Raw genomic sequence first — 23,523 nt, forward strand, 5'->3', positions numbered from 1 at the left:
TGCTGAGCCTGGAGAAGAGATGGCTCAGGGACATCTTACCAGTGTGTTTAAGTCCCTGCTGGGAGGGAGTGAGGACAAGGCAGCCAGACACCGCTCTGCACAAGAGGCAATGGGCACAAACTGAACCACATGAAGTTCCATCTGAACACAAGGAAGCAGTTTTTTTACTGGGAGGGTGGCCGGGTGCTGGGACAGGTTGCCCAGAGCAGCTGGAGGGTCTCCATCTGTGGAGATGCTCAAACTCTCACCACACATGGTCCTGGGCAACCTGCTCTGGCTGACCCTGCTTGAGCAGGGGGTGCTGGACTAGGTGATCTCAGGAGATTGCCACCAAATAGCGTCTGTGATTTTACAGTTCTGTGACTCCCCCTCCACCCCCAAATTTCTGCTTTGCAGGACTCCAACAGGGAAATCCTTTAATTGTCATGTGAAATGAATTCACAGTATAACTTCAAACTTAGAAGATATTGCTCTCTGAAGACATTCTTTTCAGTAAATCAGTTTAAGAAAACTTTGCTTTGATGGATGGATTTGTGTTCTGTGACATCTGCTTAAAATGTGACTTCACTGGATGCTGTCAGAGCCTAAATCGTTTTCAGTCTAGTACTAGTGTTTATATTAAATGCAACTTGAGCAGAAGTGCTATTTCTCTTAAGGATATGTAATAATTTACATAAGTTATTCACTTCAGCATTCCTTGTACTTGGCTATGTTAAAGTTTACTTCATTCTTAAAGCATCATTTGCTTTTGTAAACACTGTGGGTGGTTGTGAGTATTTTGCATAGTGAAAAGGGCAGCTGACTGAGCAAAACGAGCCTCTAGCATTCATGAGTAAGAGCGCCTTGGTTTAAAGGACAGAATTTCAGATCAAAACCTTTTATGCTTTTGAAGGCAAGGGAATAGGCACAGCTTACAGAAGCATTTCTAGGAAGGTAATATGCAATTAAGCTAGGCTTGTGTGCAAAAGGTAATCAGTTTGATTAATTCATTCTCCTGCCTGAAGAATAATGATGGTGTCACTTGCATCGATATGTAATTTGTGACAGATGCATGCTAATCTAGAGCACTAAATGAAAGGGCAGGCCTGCCAAGGTAGGTGGGTTAGCAAGTACTGATGCACAGGAGTCTTGTGACAGAAACAGCAGCAGACCAGGCAGGCACACCTTATGCAGGCAGTTTTGATGCAGGAGTGAAAAGCAACCATCTAATAGCTTATGAACAAGTTTCAGCTAGGTTGGTTCCACTTACTGTAGTGTAGTTCTTAAAGTGCCCCATGCAGGTTTCTGTATGTTGGAGAACACCTAAGAACCATACAACAGACACCTTTCACTTGTGTGCCGGGCATAAGAACATGGAAACATTCTCTTTCTGTAGACAATTCTCTTCAAGATTCCGTTTAAAGATGTTGAAAGTACACGGGCTAAAAATCCATTTTCAAACAGAAGTGATCAGTGCTGTGTCTGGCAACCGCCATTGTTCTCACATGGCACAGGTTCAGCTGACAGAACCTCCAGTTCCTGTTTCATCATCAAGGAGCGGTGCTGCATCTGCAGAGTTTCTGTCCTCCTGCTCCACAGGTGCTCCCTTTCTTGTTTTGTTCAATGTCCCACCCTAGAAATTCAAAGCAGCAATTAGTGACAAAAAGGATACTGTTGTTTCTGTACACAGGTATTTCTACAGCTGCGTCCTGGCCCTTCCCCTCACCTTCTTGGAAAAAAGTTCAGCAAATAGCTTGATACTAGGTAAGATGTTCTGCATCAATATTTTAGCAGATAGTTCTCTTTTTATAAAGTCTCATTTTTATGTCAGGGAAATTACTTCTACACACACCTAACAGCTATTACATCAGTAAAAGCAACTTGGTGATGCAAGACTGTTCTTCACCTTTTATCATGCTTACCTGTTTCTTGTCCACAACATTGAGGCTAACGGAGGCAACAATGCATGCAATAGTGTTTGCCAACATAAAGATCATCATCTGTTGCCAGCGCCACAGGGGGATCTTTAATTCACTAGAAAAGGCCAAAACAGGATAGAACAACTAGTCACTTGAAGCTATTTAAGGCGGTTCTACAGTTCCTTGCCACATCAGGATGCAAAGACACTGATTTCTGTTCAAACCACTCCACTGAAGCACTGTTCATGTCTCTGCTTCTAACAAAGAAAGAGCATTCTCACCTGGACTTTGTTCCTAGAATGTGTCCAACAATCAGATTTGAAAGGCCAACTCCAATCATCTGCACAGAAGTTGCAAGCCCCATAGCTGTCCCTAAAGTTGCTTGGGGGACCACAAGAGGTATGGATGGCCACATACTAGCCTGGTAGGAGTAATGAGAAGAGGAATTAACTCAAAGCCTTATTTAAAGGTGTTATAATAGATGGTCATTGGCTTAGAAAGGAATTATTCTCACTAAATAACAATTTCTACTTTCTCTTCAAAAAGCCTGTATTTATCCCTCCCAGCCTATTGGCTGGTTCTAGACTGTTGCCCATCCTTTTCAAGCAGCTTGAGAGAGCACAGACAACATGTTATTGAAACTGGAATAACCTGACTCTAGATTTCTGAGGGGGAGTTAGACCTGATGATTTAGCTCAAGGGAGATTCAGGTGATACATTCAAGGTAAAAAAGCACAAAGAAAAGCACAGATTAGTGCTTCACTCTATATCAAATGGTCTGTGCTCTGCATTTTGCTCGGTTTTGATTCTTTAGGGTTATTTGTTACTAAGCAAAGTCTTCAGGATTGGGGAGCCAGTGGCTTCAAACTGTGGCTGCTAAACCTGCTCATCAGGACACCAGAGCAGCGCTGTGTGCCATGCAGGATGCAGAAGGAGCGCAGCCACAGAACACTTGACTACAGCAGCGGGGTTGTGAACTTACAGCAGCAAAGGAGTAAGTAATCCCCAACCAGATGGTAGAGACTAACGGAGGAACAAACGTAAATGCCAGGAGAGCGAAGACTGGCAGAGTCAGTGCAGCACAGCCAACAGCAAAGACGCCTCTCAGTCCAATGTAGTCCTGGTGAAAGAAACAAAGAGAAGGGCTCTGACAAGGGATTTGTGCTTCCACAGATCCTGCTGATGCGAGTGGCTGCAGAAAGCGGGCTGGCATGAGCCGCGGCAACACATGCCTCCCTAGTTGTTGATACTGTAGCAGAGTAGCTATTACTAGTTCTTCTTGCACACTCCTGAACCAAGGCTGAAACACTTGTCGGTGGTCAGTATTCATGTGACAGGGCAGACTTTAATAAAGGGGGGAGAAAACCACACCAGTATGCTGTGACCATTATGGAAATACGGAAAGAAAGAGTGACAAAACAGGGACCAGTTACAGGCAGGTTGCTTGCAAAGCTTATCATGATCCTTTCTGTTCCAGTCTCAGATTTCTCACAACGTACAGCCATTTGCCATGGTTTGATGCTACCACAGCATAATGAAGGAACAGAGGGAAAAACAGGTTAACGTTATTTCTTGTAATTGAATTCAGACAAAAGTCCATCTTGCGGTTTGCAAGGAATTAACAGACTGCTTGTTCAGCAACAACAGGCTAAATTCTGGTCAGAGAGACTGTAACAAAGACATTTCAAAAAATTAGGAAAAAGTTATTATCAAGCACTTCTGGTTTTGGGTACTCACAATTAATAAGCCAACTGCTGCAGAGAGAACAAGGGAGCTGTCATACACTGCCCCAGCAATATAAGCGGCTGCCTGCTGACTGTAACCAGCATATTTATCCTGGATAAACTTGCTAAAAATAAAAATAAAGGGGAGAAAAATTACATAATTAGGATTCTTGATCTGGTTACTTTGACAGAAAGTAAGTCTGAGTACAAACATAGGGACAGGAAGGGTTTTAATAAGAAAACTTGTAAAGAAGTTTGATTCCATCTGGTCTGTAGTGCCAAGCCTTTGTTGGTTTATCTTCTTTTTAATCGTGGCACACCATGGAGAATCTGGTAGCTTAAATGGCCACTTTCAAGACTTTTATACAAGTGCAGAGTAAAACTGCCGGTTAAAGTTGGCCATGTATTTAGTTACATCAGCACAGCTCACAAGCAGCAATTTGCCATCACCGGTCCAAAACACATGAATGAATTTTTTACATTCTCTTTGAAGAAGTAGAAAGCATTATAGAACAAAGGGGGACAACGCTGAGGGGCAGGAAAAATATTTTAACATAATCCCACAGCAATGATGAGCATTTAAATTGAACACCTGCATTTTAGAAGTACTGGGAATTCCCCCCCAAGCACCTTTTTGGAGACTTCTGGTTAAAGCAGAAAACATACAAACCCAGTTTTGTTTTCGTTGTCAGAAGTCCGCCTTTCACCTTTGTGAGGGACACACAAAAATGACATTAAAGCTTTAATTCTTTACAGAATTTACAGTCATACAGTAGTAACAGCTTAGAAAGACTAGTTTATTTAGAGATCTTGTAGCTACTTAAACCTGGTTTGGCTCCTTGCATGGCTACTTAGCGTTAGTAATAATGAGCCTTTACAGCCCGTACTGTCGGCAAAGTCTGAAACAAGACACTGTTCCCCGAAGATTTGCTGCAACAGAATTCGCCAAAGAGCAGTGGCCCTGGGACCATTATTCTTCTGAAGCAGGATGGCATTTTTTGCCAGAAAAGGTGTGTGAAACATGACTCTTGGTGCCTGAACTTTTGCTCCACAGGGAACAAACAAAAAAGTTCTGGAGGGAAGCAGAACTTCAGAAATGAGGATCCTGTGTGATCAGCAGATGCTGCTTTTAGTTAAAATGAGAGGGTAACTGATAGAAAGCCCATCTCATCAAGGACTTGACGATCCTTGCCATCTTGAAAAGGTCACTTGTATATTTGTTATGACAATGTTGATGACATTTCTTCACTCCCAATTTCACAGTGGCTTACTATACATCACTAAATAAATACTACCAAAATAATTTTCTTTGTTTTTACTGCAGGCCTTTGCTAATATAAACATTCATACTCATTATGTGATAGAAGCCGCATCATCTACAAACAGGAAAAGAGCAGCAAAATGACAAGTCTGTGGCAGAGCCACAGGACAGGAGTCCCAATTTAGCTGGGCAGGTTGCTTCTTTGTTTTAAGCAAATGAAGGCATAAAAAAGGAATCCTGCAAGCCTCGCACTAGGATGCGAAGGCTTCTTCGCTTACAAACCCAGGCTGACGCAAGCTTGGCTTTGTTCTGCACGCAGCAGACAACACGCAGGAACTGCAGGACAGAACCGCCCCAGGTGAAGCCAACACCCCAAAGAGCTCGACAGACAGCCACTTTGTTGGCCCGTCACAAAGGTGAAATGTCTGTGGGCTATTTTTTAAATAAAGTATTTCTCCCTTCTCCCAAATCCTTCTGATCCTCCTTTGGCAGTGTTCTGAGCTTTAAACATCAGATGAATAATTTCCCTATAAGTTATTTTTGCTTTCCTTCAGAAGTCTCCCTCATCTTTGAAGGGATAGAAAGGTCAAAGAACCCTCATATCTTTAAATACATGTTAAAGACATTTGTTTTTCTGTGCTTTGTGAGTGGAAGGAACAAACATATTACCCCCATATTTCCCAGTCAGCTAAAAATCAACGGCCTGCAAGGCTCTGGTGGACTTGTATCAGTCAGTGGGACCAGAGCCATAGAGCAGTACCTGGCGTCTGCCATGAAGGGGAAGACTCCGTTGTAGAAGAACATGATGGTGAGGACCAGGAGCCAGTAGCGAAGGGGAAGTCGCCGGATGTCCTGAATCCGCTGCAAAGATAAGATGTGCCCTCACTCACCAGGAAAGCGTCTTCAGCTTCACACTAACATCACTTCCTGCAAGCCACTGAAGGTCAAAACAAAATTGGGAAGTAACAGCAGGTAAAATGGAATTGAAAGGCAGCTCGTGTACCTCTGAGAAAATCTGGCATGTGCTGACTCCAAAGCATTCCTTCTTTAACACTATTCAGTAAACACAAAAATCTTTCTTATTATTTTTGTAAAGGTTATGGCTGCAAGAGACTATTCTAAGCAGGCTCTACTGTAAAACCTTCAGTGAAATGCAGTGGAAAGACACAGTGTCAACAGGAGTCATAACACTGAGCTACAGAAATCTGTAAGATTCCCGTCATGAGAAGGAAGCTGTCTGATAGATGTAAGTGCCATAAAAATTGCCACCTATTGCCTGTAGTACTTGTTCCTAGGCAGAGTAACACAAGGAGGAATGGAAGATAAGGGCTGGCAGAAGGCAGTTCAGTACTGACCAGATTAGCTATTTTCTGTCATGGATCCTGTGAGCCAGAAAGCAGTTCCAGAGAGAAGCTACTGTCTAGTTCTATACAAAAAATCCTCTTCTGAGCCACCTACAGTCAAGAAGTAACTGGCTCAGAAAAGTAACACCATTCAGAGTGCCAGCTCAGCTCTCTGGAAGGCTCCAAATACATAAGCTCAAAACAGAAAAGTTAGACTCTGGTGGCTTGCAGATGCAATATCCTCAGATGTACGTGAAGAACTGCTCTGCAAGGTTTAACCAAGTGGTGTCAATGCCCTCTCCTGACCAGGACCAGCTCTTGCTACTGCAGGCATCCCTGTGCTGCAAAAGCATTCCTCACGCACCCCAGGCTGTCAAGATTGAGATGGAAAAGCTGTCTGTGCAGCACATACCACTTTTTTGGATTCCTGCTGGATAACGCCATCCAAGCCCAGTTGCTTCATGCCCACTTTATCCAGTATACTGACTGTGAGGGCTGAAACAAAACCCAGCACACAGAGCAGGGTACCTGGAAAAAACATAAGAGGTGTTAGAAATTCCTCAGTGTGGAGAGCTGAACAACAAAAACAGCTGTGTGTAATCCACAGAATTCTCTATGACTCCTGCTTCAGGTTTCTCTTAACATTAAGAGCCCTCCCTGCTGCAGCCACGTAGCAGGACCAGTCACCTCTGACCACCCTGAGTCCTTGAGCTCTTTGTCCACCGAGCTTCCAACGCTGCAGAATTGCCTGAAGCTGGCGAAGATAAAGCACCACCTGCCTCTAAATGCAGCCACTTTGTGGGAGTGTGGCCAGAATCCCTTCTAAACCGCAGCAGGCCTGTGTGTAACAAACCCAAGGTTAAAACAAGCCAGACATTAAGAAACTGCCATGGTCCCATGAGCAGGAGAGGTATCGCACACGGGCTGGTACTGGAAGCCAAGTTACACCTCTTCATTTATGTGACCTATTGCAGTTACCACAGCAATCTGACCTGTCGCACACACAGCTCCAGAGAAGTGAGTCAGATTATGCTGGATATGCCAGAAGCAAGGTTGGCAATGGGCATGTGCTGCAGACATCATTCTCTGAGAGAAAGATCTGTATCCATTTTGTTTTCCAAAGAGCCAAAACAATGTGATGCAAACACACTTTGATGTATTTATCCCTTCATGGGCTACTGAAGTTGCTGTGCTTGCAAATGCTGCCTGAGCACAAAATTAAGAGTGTCAGATGGGATGCAACACACCATGCTCATCCCAGTTTCTTCTCTGAGAGCTGGGATCAGAGGAGAGCAAGGGACTGCAAGATTTCTCTCACATATGCATCCTCTCTTCCAAGGGTGATGGCCTGAACTGTTTTGTTGTTTGGGAAATAACAACTTCCTATAATCACATGTCTTTATACACAGAGGATGCCCTTGAGGCATCACCATTCCAGAACAGCAGAGCACCTGGGTGCCACTACTTAACTGCACTGTGGAACAGATCACCCCTTCCACTAGAGACAGACCCCATCTCACTGCACAAATGGCAGGGCAGAAACTCAAATCCTGGAAAGATATGAGCCCTAGAACAGACTCACACTAGGAAACAAGTAATTAATATTCTGCCTTTCACAGTAATTTAAACCTACATTTTGGATCAGTCCACATGCAAGGCATCTTGTGCTGAGACCAATGCAAATACTATCACAGAACCAGCATGTTCTACCAGCTAAAATACAGAACACATTTGAATCCTCTTTTGCTTCACTCAGAAGTTTTTATTCCATGGGCGTAAATCTACATTAAGTACTGACTACCTGTGACTGCAGCTCTTAAAAGTACCTCAAGAAAACTGCAGACAAAACTGTCAGGCTGACACAACAACTTTAGACGGTTTTTACGCATCCATGAAGAAACCACCACTCCATTGCTTACAGAGAGCAACAGAAAAACATGGAAAATAATGTGCCTCCTCATGCTAACTTCACTATCTCTTTCAGGTACTGCTCATAACTGGATGGAACAGGCCAGCCTTAAGTCTAGAAAACAAAAGAACAAAGCACCAAACTCACCTCCCCAGAGCGTCCACTGCATTCCAAATTTGGCCTCAAACTGCTGGGTGAAGAAGAAGTTGAGGACACTTCCAAGACGAGAGAAAGACAGAGTCAGTCCAAATGCCAGTGCCAGTTCCTTCCCCTTGAACCAGAAGGCTGTGATACGATTCTGCACAACTTGGAGAAGACAAAAATGCTCTCTTGAATAGACAGACTTGGCCAAGAGCCTCGCACAGAAGCAACAAACAGCCTCTGCAGCTCCAGCACGTGGAGTGGGGTGAGAGACCTCTATGCATCCCCAGTGGAGGTAGAACGTGTCAACTTCGCAGCCCATTTTAAAACACTACATCATGCTGAGACACAGGAAGTGAACTTTGCCCTCAAATAAGGCAAGTGAAAAGAATCCCAAAGGTACAGTGACTACATGTCAGTCCCCAACCTTGGGAAAAGCACAAACTTGTTAGAGGGGAAGACTTTTGAACATCTTGTCACACATTAAATCCATGCAGCCCTTCAAGGAGCAGTGTTCTGTTAGCAGCGTAGGTTCCCACGGCAAAGCAGGTGAAGCTGACTGGTAGGACAAGGGTCTAGGAGGCAAAATAAAAATACATCATGACCCTCTGCTGAGGAGTAATTAAGAATTTGAATTCCTTACTAGTAAGTGACCCATTCCCAGAGCCAAAGAGCAGTCTTCCTGTTAGCATCATTGGTAGGAGGTATGGCGAGCCCTTGAAATGGGAGCCTAGAGCAAAGATTGATGATCCCAGCACAGTCAGAAGAGAGAAAACAAAGACACCAACTAGAGAGAAACAGAAAAAAAAAATACATTAACCTCAACAGATATGCTGAGATCAGGACAAAAGCATTCTTTGTCAAAAAGAAAAAGAGCAACCTCAAAATATGCCAGTAAACCTGTGGGCTTCCATCAGTTTATCCTCATTATTTTGATTTTGTAAAGACTTACCTCTTTATAAAATGACTGGGGAATCCTCAAAATAATGACGATATTATCATGGTGGAAGATTAGAGAGGTCAGATAGAGCACCCTGACCTCTATAGAGTCTCTGTTCCAGTCCTGAGCTCCACTACGGACTATGGCCTACAGCAAGCAACCCCCTTCTCTGTGCCTCATCTGGGAGATGTTTACTTTGGTGATAGGGAGATAGAGCAGAACTGCTGGGACTGCTGGGCCTTAGATTACGGCACATGCCAGAACAAATGTCAGAGCAGGGAACAGAACACTATCAGTTTGTCCCATTGAAAACATATAACACTATTCCCTGTTACATGAGTGTCAGAGGAAAGCATGTTTACTGCACTGCTGTGTAAATTCAGGTAAGTCAGTGGCCAAAGGATGAAAACATCTCAGTTGCCTCCATGGAGCTGCTCAACGAACCATCACACACTCCACACAGAGAGCTGTCCCTCCTCTCCCATCCCTCCGTGATCTTATTGAAGCGGAACCTTTGATCATCCCTCTGCACTGAAAGAACAGCCTGAAATCCCACTTCAGCACAAGGATAAATTAATCGATCCTCAGAACTTACAGCGATTTCCTAGTTTATCAATCAGGAATCCAGCCAGAATAACCACTACTGCATTCCTAGGAGAAAACAAGAACAAGAACCTTTGTGTCTTGCTGCTGGAAAGCAACTAACAAACTACCCTCCTCCCCTAAAGCAAGAGAAGAGAGACTTACGTCCAAGCATAGATGGCGTACAGCAAATTGTATTGTGCAGGTGTCATTCCCAAGCCTTCCACACAGTCCAGCGTGCTGTTGTGCCCAGTGCCGTTATGATGGGTTCCATTGGGGCAGGTCAAGTTCTGCATAACAAGTCACAGAGTCTATGTTGGGCAGCAGATGAAAACCCACGCATTCCTTTAAAAATGAAGGTCAGTTCTTGCCTACTAGATTTCTATTTCTCTGACTCAGTTCCCACTTCCAGGACCAGGAATTGGAGGACTTGTGTATTCTCCCAGGAATCCAGCCCTTGCCAAGTGAGAAATGACTGGCCATTGGCACATCACGTCTTCCCTTGCCCTTTCTGCGGCAGTAGCGCCAGGGGCTTGGCACTTTTATACACACTTCAGTCCAAAAGAAAAGCCGTGAGACTGCACCATGAGGTTGGTTTGATCCCTTAGTTTCCTGGATATAGTTTAGCTTGATCTGATTCTTCATTACATACAATAAAGTCTTAAGCAGTGTGTACATATGAAACTTAGCAGTCGCCCATATTAATTCACAGCTATAAAGCATTTGCTGAGCAGTAGGAAACTGGTAGTCCTAGCGTGATTTAATAACGTCGGTTTTGCTACTGAAAAGCAACATCTTCTCAACACCATATGATCAGGAAAAAGCTCTAGATCTTCCAATTACTAAAAGTCTACCTGCATTAGGAAATGGACACTAGGTCTTCCACCCCAGTAGGCACAAGTTTAACAGCTTGAATAAGCACAAGGAAAGCATGATTTTAACCACGTGATTTTTACATAGCCATTGTATTTACAAAGCCTTCAGATCTGCTGTAGTAGAAACCATTGTCTAGAACAAAGTTCTTTCACTGTAAGCACTGGTCTCAGATGCTCCGACTACCACTGGATCACTTGTGTAAATTCACCAGAGTAAAAATGTGATGAGTGTGTCAACAGATAAAACACTGCTTGCACAGCACCTAGCACAGAAAAATATGGCTTGGTTTACTACCCTATAAAGTTAGCCAGGTAACAAAACATGACACCACCTTTCCTTCACTCTGTAAATAAATGACTGACTCTTCTCCCACAGACCTACAGAAGTTGTGGAAGACCAAGGAATAAATATTGACCTTTTATTTTTACTCCTGTTTGCAATGACAAACTGCACTCAATTTATCCCAGAGTTCACTATCTGAATGTTATGGATTACCTGCATTTAAAGGAAAAAAAAGTTATACCTGCAAGCTATATATATTTCTACTTCTGCTATTGAAATAAAGAACAGGACAGTGGCTCTCAGCCCACACAGACTAATATGCCAGCAGATGGCACACATGAGTAAAATCAGCTCTCAAAAGACATGAAACAAATGCTATAATGACAAATAAATTAGTCAAGTAAGAATCTGTCGGGTATTCAAGAATTCAGGTAAGAACTTTGGGACTCCAGCATCCCTGGAGAAATCCCAGAAATCAACTGGGACATCAATATGAACCCTGAACAACCAAATTTTCTAGCATTTCAAAATACGACTGGTTTTCACACGACCGAGTCCTCCTGTGATCTCCCTGCCCACCTCTGTCTTTTGGGTAGCAAACAAACACGTGATGTGACACCTGCAGCATCAGGAGGTTTGGAGCTGAAGACCCAGAAAGTCTTTCCTAGTCTCCCATCTCCAACATTGCCAGCCTTACACTCCGGTGTACGTATGAATGGTCAGTTCTGTGTATCTTCGTGCAGTGGTATCAAGACTATTCTAATTCTGACCTTCACCAGTGCAGGGAACAGCCATTTGGACGGAAAGCTGAGCACGGGCAGGTTTTAGATTTCCAGCTCTCCGGGCAGCAGTGAGAACTCAAAACCCTCACAGCCCGTCCCAGCTTTGTGCGTCTTCCTCACAGCAAGCACGCCAGCAGCAACCCCTCACCCCCATCATCTGGATCATAGACCCTGGAGCACAACTCCTACCTAACATCATAAGAAAAGGTTTAAAAAATCTACTGCTGACCAATGCCTCCATTTTGCTGGTCCTGCCTTTTTTTTACCCAGAGGAAGGCCCAGTACTTACCCCCTGGAACTGCTCCTGCAGGACGCTGGGGATGTCGAAGCAGAAGTAGGAGCCGAAGGTGAGAAGACAGTTGAACAGCAGCACCACGAACCTGTAAGCGCCTGCGGGGCAGGGAGAACCCTCCTCATCTCGCCATCCTCACCCCCTCACCTCACTCGCCCCCTCACGGCCCGGCCCTGCCGCCGGCCCTCCGAGCCCCGCGCTGCCGCTCGGCCCAGCGGCTCCAGCCGCGCACGGCGCCGCAGGGCCCGCACCTCGGCCGCCCGCGGGGCCCGCAGCCGCGCCCGCCCCGCCAGCGCTCACCCCGCTCCGCCGCCAGCGCCATGCTCGGCCTCAGCCCGCGCCTTCCCCGCCCGCGGCCCCTGCGCCAGCCCCGCCCCGGGGACACGGGCCCGGCCCCGGCGCGGCCTCCAGCGCTGTCCGGCTGAGGCCGCTGGTGGGCGGCGGTACCGCCCCGGGCCCGGGCAGCGCGGGAGGGGCTTGAGGGGAGGCCGGAGGGAAAGAGTGCGCGTTGGGAAGCGAACTGCGGGAGTTGTGCTCTGTGGAAAAGAGTACAGAGTTAAAACTAGGACGTGTAAAAGGAAGAGGTCAGGTGGGTAAATGCAAGGTGGGGAATAGATGACCAGGGAACAGCCGTACAGAAGAGGCTGGTTTGTAATGCATCATAAACCGGAGTCAAAATGTGTTTTGGGGAAAAAAAGGCATGTCTTTTAGGATGCATTAATGGAAGTGTCTCATGTAAGAATGGGGAGAGAGGGCACTTATTCAAGCCAGTACATAATACTGCACAAGAACAGATACATAAGCCAAGCATAAATTAGAGGTTTCCAGTGATCACAAGAGCAGTGTTTTGGTAGTGAAAGAAGAAAAAGAAGGAAAGAAAAAGCAGGTGGGGAAAATAAAAGGGAAAAAAAAAAACAACCCAAACTCCTGTATGACTGAAAGGGTACATATATTTTTTTTTTCGTGTTTGAATAATATTTTCTACCCAAACAAGGCACAAAGAGCCATCAAATAAGGCAAGCCTTCCAATAGCAGCAGTGAGGGCCAGTGCCTTTCCTGACTCTAAGACAGAGCTTGGTAAATACATGGGTGAGGGTACGTGCCATCGCCGTCCTTCACAGCGAGCAGCAGGACTCAGGAATCCACATGTTTTCTCCTGTGCCGGTGGGTCAAGGGTACACACACAGCAGGGAAAAAGCACAGAAGGAAACAACAACTTCGAGCAGCCTGGATACCTCTCACAAAACGTTCTTTGTGCTCATGTTGTGTGTTCTGTAAAACAAAGTTTACTCAGGTAGCCAATGCAATGTTAAACGGACGTTTTTCAACGCTGATGTGTACTGAAAATGGTTCAATAACTACCCATTTTAGGAGCACCCGACCTGTGAACAGAGTAAGACAACAACATTTCCTTAAGGTCTGTTTTTATAAATGCAGTCACTTCAGACATCACTTGTGATGCCATGTAGAAGTTTTTTATTTTATCCTACCCTATGCTTTCTTGCTTCGTTGGGCTGCAGGCGTGGAGAACACTGAAACAGCATCGTTACTTTATGTGCAGAGGATGCTTCACCTTGCTGAGCCTTGTCCTCGGGTAGCTGTGGTGGGCTGACCCTGATGAGCAGCTGAGCGCCCATTCACCTGCTCACTGACTTCCCCCAGTGAGTATTTATAAATAGTAGTGCTATATCAGTATTATTTTGTTATTTTATTAAACTATGTTTATCTCAATCCACGAGTTTCTCCCTTCACTTTCAATTCTCTCCACTATTTGGGGGTGGGGGGGAGTGAATGAGCGTCTATCATAGTTCATATTGCTAGCCGGGGTTAAACTGTGACAGTGTATCAAAAAGATTATGTGTATGTATATATAAAACATAGACAATAGTGTGTGTGATTGATTTGAAAACTAGGGTTAGAGCTTTCCTAATGATTTGCAGGTTTTCTGTAAACCGGCTGGGTTTTGATTCTAAGTATTTCCTTACGAAAACCATGAAATGCTCCCAAGTTCAGTTCCTTCTAGGGGTGCTGCCCCTCGATTCATCTCTGATTTATGTCTTTGTGGAGGTTGCCTGCTGGCAAGTACCGTTAAAATGACACCTGGGAGAGCCTTTTCAGCCATCAATATACTGCAGCAGCACCGCTTTTTTAAAGCAAAGAGTGAATCTAAGATTCCAGACTTGGAAGTAATACATAGGTGCAGGGTACTATAGCTCACAGATGCTCAGATGTCTTGTCAGGCTGTGACCATTACCAGCAGCCGGGCTGGGGGCTGTACCAGCACCAGCAGGTTCCCATCTACGCAAAGAACCTGTGTTGTAGTCACATTGCTTATGAAAAATACTAATGTGCTGGACAAAATTCACTGTAGTGCCAGGGGATGGAAATGAAAATTATGTATCGGCATCCTGCTATGTAAATAGTAGGTTGAAGAGATTGAATTCCTTTGCATAGTGAGTCTGGACACACACTTCCGATTTTCTCCCTCAGAAGTGTTTTGTTTTCCATATATATATGTATATAAATATATGAAATATTTCCTGAATGTATATGTGCATGTATATATGGAAATATATGTATTTCATAATATTTCATGTTATATATATGGAAATAGATCATATATTTTTTTCCACATAAATTAAATATTTCCCCCTTCCTCCTTTCAATCTTTGGGTAACAGGCTACATGGATTTGATGTGTTATAATTAATCCACCTTCTGAATTTTACCCTTTTTTTCCTCTGTTTTAGCTCCAGCTCATAAATGATCTGGAGCAGGGACTGGAAGTGTGTGTGATTCATGAGCCCTTAGTAAGAATTAGTCTTTAGGGTGAGGTCAAACACTTGTGAGGGATTTGCAATTAGAGGCATGACTGTTTGTCCAGACTCCGGTTACTGCACTGGTAGAAGAACCTTTCGGCTGTTGTCAGGGAGGAGAGGGACAGGCATAAAGATACTTTTGGTGTCCTGTCAGTTGCAAACAACTGTCTGAGCATGGGCAGGTGGAGCTGTGGATGCCCCATCCCTGAGCGTGTTCCAGGCCACGCTGGATGGGGTTCTGAGCAACCTGCTCTAGTGGAACGTGTCCCTGCCCATGGTGGGGCTTGGAACGAGATGATCTTTAAGGTCCCTTCCAACTCAAACCATTCTATGATTCTATGATATCTGTGATTTTAATATTGTCTCCTGTCTGTTAGGTCAAATTCTGTCAAATTCCATTCATATTAACTTGGATTTCCTACACCTGTGCATCCATATGTGTATCATCATAACGTTTTGCCTTGACTGTAAATTTATTCCAAAGCTGCAGAGCTTGTTTTATCTCCTGAAGCTCTCCAAAGTCCTGGGCTTAGTCCTGTCATAAAAACCTACACAGATAATTGTAGTTCAGTTTTAGAGAAGACTTACTGAAAGTAGTACCAAGTCCTTCTCCTGACCTTGAAGTTCTTGTGCCAGTTTTTCTGATTTTATAGCTCAGTTTTCTATCTTAAAACAGGCGGTCTCTTCTGGGTACGTGTTTCCCCATGTTTATCTGGGTTTTTCCTCACCAAGGTCTCAGTCTGAGGGACTTAAACTATTATGGACAGTTCTCTAACACTTAACTTCCTAAAGCATGTGTCCAAGTGATTCCCATACATGAAAGAAAACAGGGAAATTTGGTTTATGACAAGCTGTGCTAAATCTTTTTGAAAATAAAATATATTGTATTTTTGTTTTCAGTCATAAACAGTCAGGTGAAAGTATAGCTGTAGTAAGTACAACATTTTCAGGCAGGCAAGTGATTTTAATTTGTCAGGTGTTATACATTCATTTTGCAATGAATTGTGTATTTCTCTGAAAACAGAGGAGACAGGAGTGTTGGTATGTAATCGTTTAACATATTTTGCCATATCCTTCTCACGACTGCGTGTTTTTCTTACCCACCAGCCAGCGCCTTCTCTCAGGCCCACTGGGTCCCTGGAGGCTGTTCTGCTGCCAAGCTCTGAAACATCTTGTGCTGCTGATGCTGTCGGGGGCTCTGTCACTCATGACGTGAGCCGCTCACCGCCAGCCCAGTGCTGGAAGGAGGAAAATCCCCAACGCAGGGGGTGAGCAGGGCGAGGAGGAGCGTTTACAGGAGCAGGAAGACCCACACTGCGTGTGTTTGCTTACTGCGCTTCTGAGGGATGAGCTGTTCTTGTTTTTCTGCGATGTCCTGCTGCTGCGAGAGAGCTCTTTAATATAATTAATAATGTAACCTGCTCTAGTGTTCCTGCTCCATTTGCTGATGTTCATTCCAGCTAGCTTAGCGGCCGTCCCTCCCACGGGCTCAAGACAGACCTGAAAACCCACCATGGATTTAATATGGCACGAAACTAAGGAGTCTTGTTAGTTAATTATATTCTTTGCCCTTGTCACAGAGGCAGAATTTTCCCTCTTCGCTGAACTGCTAATAAAGGCAACCTGACTCTTTTGGTACTTGTACTGCACCCCTTATCGCCATATCTGAGCATCTCTCTGTCACCTTAAATTTGTACTGAAGGTTTCTTTTGAATGTAGTTTAGGTTTTTAGAGTCCCTGCAGAAAGTCTCTCTCCTACTTTATAAAAAGCAAATGGGAAGAAGTGGGGGAGTTGATGTAAACCTAGGCACTAAGGGGTGTGCGGCTGCCCCTTCCTGCTTGAAAAGATTGTTCCTCCACCTGCAGTTTGTCAACTAAAAGCACAGGAGTCCAAGTGGGGCTGGGGTTAAGGTCCGAGACATGGGAAGAAGCAGCATACGTGTCAAAACTAAACTGGCATTTGAAATATCCCTTCCTACTGCTTGCATGTTTCTTTCTGTCTCCCAGTGGCATGGAAGGATATCAGGTGCAGAAGGGCTACTATAAAACGTACAACAGCTGCCAGTGTTTCTGAAAACATCATGAGCTTCTGCACATTTTACTGTGCTTCTACTCTTTCTTAATTTACCATGAATTACCCTTCCTTGCAGTGGCCATGGTTTGCATACAATGTAGCTTGCTTGGGTTTTGGGCTTTTTTTTTTCTCTCTGTATAGGGCAGGGAGTAAAAGTGCTGAGATGGCAGACCAGGACATCCTGGCCTCATTCAGGGTATGTTTTGCCTTCAGTTCAAGGTCTACTCATCCATTTAATATGCGAGAAAAAAAATAATAAAGTCCCTATGCAAGTTAGTAAAAAAAAATACCCTGAAATTATGCACTGCATGCATTTCTGGTGTTAATGTTCACCATGAAGGTAATTATCATCTCTGAAAAGCACACTTGGATATCAATAATAAGGCAATGAGAATACAGTTGGACTTGATCTTAAAGGTCATTTCCAACCTAAATGTTTCTATGATTCTATGAGAATTAATAAAATACAGAGACAGAAGATGGAACTCTGATCCTACAGATCCTTAGGGCAGATCACTGCTGCAATCAGGGCTTTGTTAATTAGCACAGTGCCATCCAAAGGAAATACTGCGCCGTTTGTGTGTCATTTCCTGATGTATCTTCTCTCTCCTCTCCCCTTCTCTTTTCTCTCCTTTTTTGGGGACACAGTTTTTTTGCTATAATTGCAGCTGTCTCTAAAAGCTATCATGCAATGAATCTATAGCAATATATTCAGTTATAATGACATAACACAGGATGGAACAGTCACAAGACTTTCAACTGTTAATTACCAATGAGATTTGATATTGCCATTGCAATTATGCTTTCTGGGTAGGTTTAAAGTTCCTTCCCTTTGTGTAATTTGAAGCTTTTGAGGTCATTGCTAATGACGACTTCGGAATTTCTCTGTTCTTTGAGAGTTCTAAATCCAATGTGTATGTCGGGAGCTTTTCCACAAGTCAACACCTTGTGTCTTTATCCTGGCAGGTTGGACTCAAATGACGCTTTCTGCTGCCTTCCCGCTCCAAATTGACAGTCTGAGATCAGCTGAGCCTGAGATCTGGCTCACTGCTCTGAGCTCTGCCTGCAGTGGTTTCCTGTGGCTGCTGCAGAAGGGAATAGCTGGTCCCTATCCAAGTACAACCCTTCTGGCATTTCCCTCACCTTGATATCTCTGTTACAGTCGGGACGTGCCGGTGCACCCGGGCAGACTGTCAGCCCCGCGGAGCCTCACGCTGCTGAGAAACACGAAAGCGCAGGTCAAATGCAGGCTCCGGATCTGCTTGTAGTGCTCAAAAGCTCCTTTACTCTAATCCCAGCTCTAGCAGTCCTTCCCTGCATGGTTTTTTGGGTCCATTTAATGCTTCTGCTCCAGTTTATTCCATCTCTAAACCAGAGACAATATTCACAAGAAGGTGCAAGACCTGATTAGCATTTGTATCTATGTTATCTATAGATTCTGATGAAAGGAACAATTAAATCCATTAAAAAATATGAATTGGACTGTTTACAAAAACAGGAGGACATTTTGTGCAATTTAAATTTCTTTTTTCAAGAAAATTTTGAGATCTGAATTACGCTATTGTATCTTTTAAAATGAGGACCTATTTGAAAGTAGTAATTACATCTTTATGTCTGACACAGTGTCTGAAAAAACAATTGGATTTATCTGATTTAGTACTTACTGCATGTATGGAAGGGAAATAGCTACGTATAAGCGCTAGAATACGGGTTTAGTGGATATTTCTTCTCTAGGCATTTATTGAGCAAGTTGGAGATGCAGATTAAATGTCATTTTCCCATGCTGAGAGAACAACACCCAACAGAGAATCAGAAGGTTCCATTGGGTGTGCTTATTTGGTGGCATTAGATAGGAAAACTTGGTTTATAATGCATCTGTAGGAATGGAAGTGGGTGTCTCAGTTCATCTGTGAGCAAAATGTTCCACATTGTTTTCTATCACGCAGCTTTTATTCCCATGCCAAATAACAGCCACTAATATCTGGGATGATATTCAAGGGGATTGAACCATTGAATTTTCCTCTGAACTACACAATCATATATAACTTTGGGATATATCCCTTGTTTTGCTCACAGTATTCATATTGTTGTAGCCTTGCCCAGTTGAAATTCAGAAAAGCTATATGTACCTGGGCTTGTTCAGTTTGTCTAATAAAACAGCTCTTTACTGCTGTAATGTATTGCTTGCCTACAAAACCAGACTTGTGAAATTATCTTGGTTTAGTCTGAGCACAGCTGGATTGCAAATTGCAGATGTCAATGGTGGTATAAAACAGGTATGTCTTTTTAATCCAAGTTTTCCAGCCTTTAATAGAAATACCAAATCTGAAAACCTATTTCTGATTTTAAGATGTTAATTTAAGCAGTTCTTTGATCTCCTCCTTTTACCATCCAAACTGAAAATGTTTCTTTATAATGAATGGGCTGTATAGTTCTCTTGGCCTCTCTTTGGCCATTTTCCTTTTTATTTTTAAATTACAAAATACAAATTGATTCTTCAGGAAAAGCTCTGTACTTATAGAGCTTTTTAAAGGGACCGTAAAATAGGGGGTATGTTCAAAGGACCTAAACACCTAACTTGTCCAATAACTGTTTTTTTTAAGTGTCTATTCTTGACTTGTAGAAATCTGAGGAAGAAAAAGTAAGACTGGACTTGAATGAACGGCACCTGAAATGCAGCCACACTGTAGTGTCCTGGGTGTTAATATATATATGCAACTAATGCAAATTAGAGCAATTAGCATGAAGCCCTGCAGCCACTCATTAGGTTCGGGCTGAAGTGTTGCCCCAGTGATGAACAAATGCATCCCTAATATCCGAAATCTGCCCACAGTGTCTGTTTGGCTGTTTGTCCTTCTGGGCAGACAACTAAATTGAAACAAGTAGTGTATGGAGCAAAGGAGTGCCCTGATTTTCATAGGTACTAGGCAGAGGCTTGCAAGTCCGAAGGTATTTGGAGATTTTGCATTAATAATTGGCTTGCAATTCAGGTTCTCACACTCTTCTGGTTGGAAGTTCTCCCCCTCTCTCAAAAAAGAGTCCTACTGGATCAGGCCTCAGGTTCAACAACATGCAGTTTACGTAACGCTTCTTATGTTTTTGTTAGATAATGGAGAATTTGAGAGTGTGAATAAGAAATAATTGACTTGTTTGTGACCTTTGGACCATTTACTTTGAAGGCCTCTCCAGTTTGTAGCTTTTTAACATACCCAGACCTAGGACAACTTGTTTCCCCTTATTAATCCTTTGGTTTTGGGGTCCAGATCTGCATGTGGAGACTTGGGCTTGGATTTCACTGAGGATGAACCAACAGACCAAAGCACAGAGGTCGATATGCTGAGTCTTTACCGTGGGCCATGGAGAAGACGGCTTTCCAGCACGCAGCGCGATTCGCAGCTTGCGTCAAGGCGCTGGACACTGTCCGTGCTCTTGGATGCTCCGCAGTGTTGGGTGTCGCGCGTGGTGGTCTCGTCCATGCAGTGGACACTTCCCCACTGTCCTTTGTCTGGCCACTGGTCTTGGGGAAGAAACCGGCTGCGGGTGGGTTCGAGCTCAGGGTGTCTCCCCACACGCGTGGGGGTGGCTCTGCGGGGCAGGTGCTGTTCATGGACGGGCCAGCATCTCCCCACGGGAAGAGCGTTGATGTGCTGGGGCTGCAGCCGCCCCGCGGCCTCGTCCCGCGGTCCCGGCCCGGGGGCGGCTCCGCGATCCCGGGGCGGTGCCGCCGCGCTCCGCCCCAGCCCGACCCCGCCCCAGTCGGTCCCCGCGGCCCGTGACGCGGCGGGCGGGGCAGAGCCTGGCGGCGGCGGCCTCGGCAGCGGGGAGCGGAGCGGAGCGGGGCTGGAGCGGGCGGCTGTCGGGCCGGCAGGATGCTGGAGATCCAGCTGGACGATGGCGGCGTGGGGGGGTACCCGGGCGACGATTACTGCTCGGGGTCGGTGATGTCGGAGCGGGTCTCGGGCCTCGCCAACAGCATCTACCGCGAGTTCGAGCGGCTCATCCACTGCTACGATGAGGAGGTGGTGAAGGAGCTGATGCCGCTGGTGGTGACGGTGCTGGAGAACCTGGACTCGGTGCTGACCGACAACCAGGAGCACGAGGTGGAGCTGGAGCTGCTGCGGGAGGACAACGAGCAGCTGCTCACGCAGTACGAGCGGGAGAAGGCGCTGCGCAAGCAGGCCGAGGAGGTGAGCGACGCCGCCCCGCGACCATCTTGGGCGCCCGCCGGGCGGGGGCACCGCGGCCCCGCTGCGGCTGACGGGCGGCCGGGCCCGCGGGGGGGCGGCGGGCGAGGCCGCGGGGGCGGTCGGGCCTGCGCCGGGGGCGCCTCCCCGCAGGCCTCGGTTCCGGCTCCTCGATCGGCCGCTGCCGGCGGATCCCCCCGTCACGGCGGGCCCGGGGCGGGGAGGCTGGGCTGGCGGGGGAGCCCCGGGGCAGCGGCCGGCGGTACCTTCTAGAAAGGGAGCGCGGGCGGCGGGTGCGGGCCGGGCCCTGCCACGGGGATCCCCCCGCGGGATCGCTGCCCGGCCCGGCCCCGCGGCACCGGGCGGCAGGTGCCTCTGCGGTGACCCGCCCCTCGGAGAGCCGGGCAGGAAAAACTACACAAAAACAGCTGCCGTCCTGTGGGTTTGAAGAATCCACTTTGGAATGGCAATAACACATAGAGGGCTTGGCATTTGTGGTGACTTGTGGTTTAGAGAATACTTCTTAACATTGATAATTTCTGTGAACCCTACAGCTTTTTTAATGTCGGCAGTAGGCTAGTTGGTTGGAGCAAGAAATGGCCTTCAGAGTAGAGCATCTGATTTTCGAAACTTGTTTTTACCAAAACTACACCCTGAGCCTTAATAAAACAGCTTCCCGAGTTGGCATCTGCAGTTCCCTGGGGTGCAGGTTCTGTCCCATGGGAGCTGTGTCCCAGCTGCTCGGCTGGGAGGGGGAAACTGGGAACAAACCCCTCTGAGGGAAAGAACCAAAAATCTTTTAGTTACAAAGACTCGGATGTGGACAGAACAGAGGGGGTGACTTGCACTCTGTCTTCCTCCTACGTCTGCGCCTGTCCCTGCTGAGATCAAGAGCATCTTTTCAGCCATAAGTGAGGCCTGTGAACCATAGGGTTTGCTGCTTGGCCTCTTGAAGGGATGATCTGTGAGCTGGGATGGAGCAGTGGTGGTGGAAAGAGTCCCATCACCACCACATCATCCTCATTTCACTACACAACTTCTTAAAAAGTGTTTTTTTTCCCCCAGCTTTTCGACTAAGAGCAGAAGATTTAAGGTTCGGTAGACTTACTAGGGGTCAGGTTCTGATTTGCGAAAGGGTAATTAATGAAATAGCTTTTGAACTGGGGAACAATGTGAAACACCACTCAGTATTTTCGCAGCTGTGTTCTTGTTGCTTAATAATCTCTTGCAAGAATCTTGCTGACTTGATGAGGAAGACACTTGCCATCCATTGCTGATACTGAAAGCGAGAGCCTGTCAATTAAAGTTTTAGTCCCGAGTTTTAATTATGTAATAATGGACTAATAAATAATGTTTTTGAATTCTTTTGAATGCATGTAGGGATTGAAAAATGATTCTGAGTACATGAGACTTTACTTACTAAACTCTGTGTGGAGACAGACTTTTACAGCTTCTGAGAATTTTTGTTTTTAAAGTGTACTATTTATAGGGGAAAAAAATAGGCCTACAGATGGGGAATGGAACAGTCCAGTTGGAATGATCTTGCATCTTTAGACTTGGGTGGATTTCTGTTCTTGACTTACTGGGTACAGAATGTGTTTTCTGGAGGCAAATGTGGTGACGACGGTTACGTTTCCTGCAAGGGAACTCTGGAACCACAGCGGGATAGTGTTTGCTGAGATTTTAGATGCACCAGTGATGGTGACACTGTCGTCCCTACGCACAGCTCAATGCAAAAAAAGTGTCTGCAAGGAGACTTGTTACCAAAAAGGAATAGATAATATGCTTTTTTTAAGAATAAGTGAGTATTCTGCCTCCACATAATCCCTGTTACAAGGTCATCTATGAAATATATGTCTGTTATTTCCCTCTGCATATAACCGAAAGTACATTATTTATCTGCACCCGTTTCCCATATGCCACTTACTATGCAGTAAATTACATATTATGGAGGTGAAAATCTATATATTACAGAGAACCCGCTGTCTACCAGATAACTGTAAACGATCAAAGAATAGCAGTGTTTTTCCCCCCAGAATGTGCGTTGCTGTGCTGTAGCAGTGCCCATAGTAACCAGGGAAGGTCCATCCCACTTCTCGAGCAGTGTTTGGCGTCCTGTGCTGCACCTCAAGGCTTGGGGGAGATCTTCACTTCTAAGTGGGAGGATCCTCCTCTGGGAACAGGATTTGACCCCAGTCTTGGCTGCTCTCTGTATATGAGCGCTGATTACAACACATAAAGTAGCGAGTTGGAGGTGAAGAACTGATCTGTTGTTCTCTTGCAATACTCTGTCAAAAGACCCTGGGTTATAATTACTTTATATTAGTTCATTAATTTCAAAGTAACTGGAACCACAGGCGGGCATTGCTCTCTGACATAAAAATGTGTGTGTGTTGTCTTGTTACCACCACTGCAGA

At 45.3% G+C, this 23,523-nt stretch overlaps 2 protein-coding genes and 1 long non-coding RNA gene across 29 annotated transcripts in view; 2 read left to right on the forward strand and 1 right to left on the reverse strand.

Moving 5' to 3' along the window:
* Nucleotides 1–697: 697 nt before the first annotated feature.
* On the reverse strand, nt 698–12,399 carry LOC136108541 (lysosomal dipeptide transporter MFSD1-like). The gene is made up of 13 exons (XM_065850390.2): nt 12,331–12,399; nt 12,028–12,128; nt 9,964–10,088; nt 9,812–9,867; nt 8,920–9,063; nt 8,283–8,441; nt 6,639–6,754; nt 5,644–5,744; nt 3,636–3,747; nt 2,881–3,018; nt 2,180–2,319; nt 1,902–2,013; nt 698–1,612 (listed from the first exon to the last, which is right to left on the reverse strand). Exons 1-13 carry the CDS (start codon nt 12,350–12,352, stop codon nt 1,496–1,498), a joined length of 1,443 nt encoding a protein of 480 aa, XP_065706462.2. The 5' UTR covers nt 12,353–12,399; the 3' UTR covers nt 698–1,495.
* Nucleotides 12,400–12,522: 123 nt separating this feature from the next.
* LOC139829165 (uncharacterized) lies at nt 12,523–19,105 on the forward strand. Of its 2 annotated transcripts, none has more exons than XR_011741521.1 (3): nt 12,523–12,619; nt 13,551–13,691; nt 17,889–19,105. It is a non-coding gene; the product is annotated as an uncharacterized lncRNA (long non-coding RNA). The 2 variants fall into 2 exon arrangements; XR_011741520.1 differs by lacking the exon at nt 17,889–19,105 and adding an exon at nt 15,956–16,486.
* A 1,615-nt stretch (nt 19,106–20,720) lies between these two features.
* The window catches only part of MAPK8IP3 (mitogen-activated protein kinase 8 interacting protein 3), a 59,032-nt gene continuing 56,229 nt past the window's right edge, over nt 20,721–23,523 (forward strand). For 13 of the 26 annotated variants that reach the window (XM_071815217.1, XM_071815227.1, XM_071815218.1 and 10 more), the window contains exon 1: nt 20,721–21,109. In XM_071815217.1, coding sequence (XP_071671318.1) covers nt 20,792–21,109 — 318 coding nt within the window. In that variant the 5' untranslated portion in view covers nt 20,721–20,791. The remainder of the gene's footprint in view (nt 21,110–23,523) is intronic. The other 13 variants (XM_071815229.1, XM_071815231.1, XM_071815224.1 and 10 more) reach the window with 1 other exon arrangement.

Source organism: Patagioenas fasciata, chromosome 15 (assembly GCF_037038585.1).
Source record: "Patagioenas fasciata isolate bPatFas1 chromosome 15, bPatFas1.hap1, whole genome shotgun sequence".
NCBI classification, from domain to species: Eukaryota; Metazoa; Chordata; class Aves; order Columbiformes; family Columbidae; genus Patagioenas; species Patagioenas fasciata.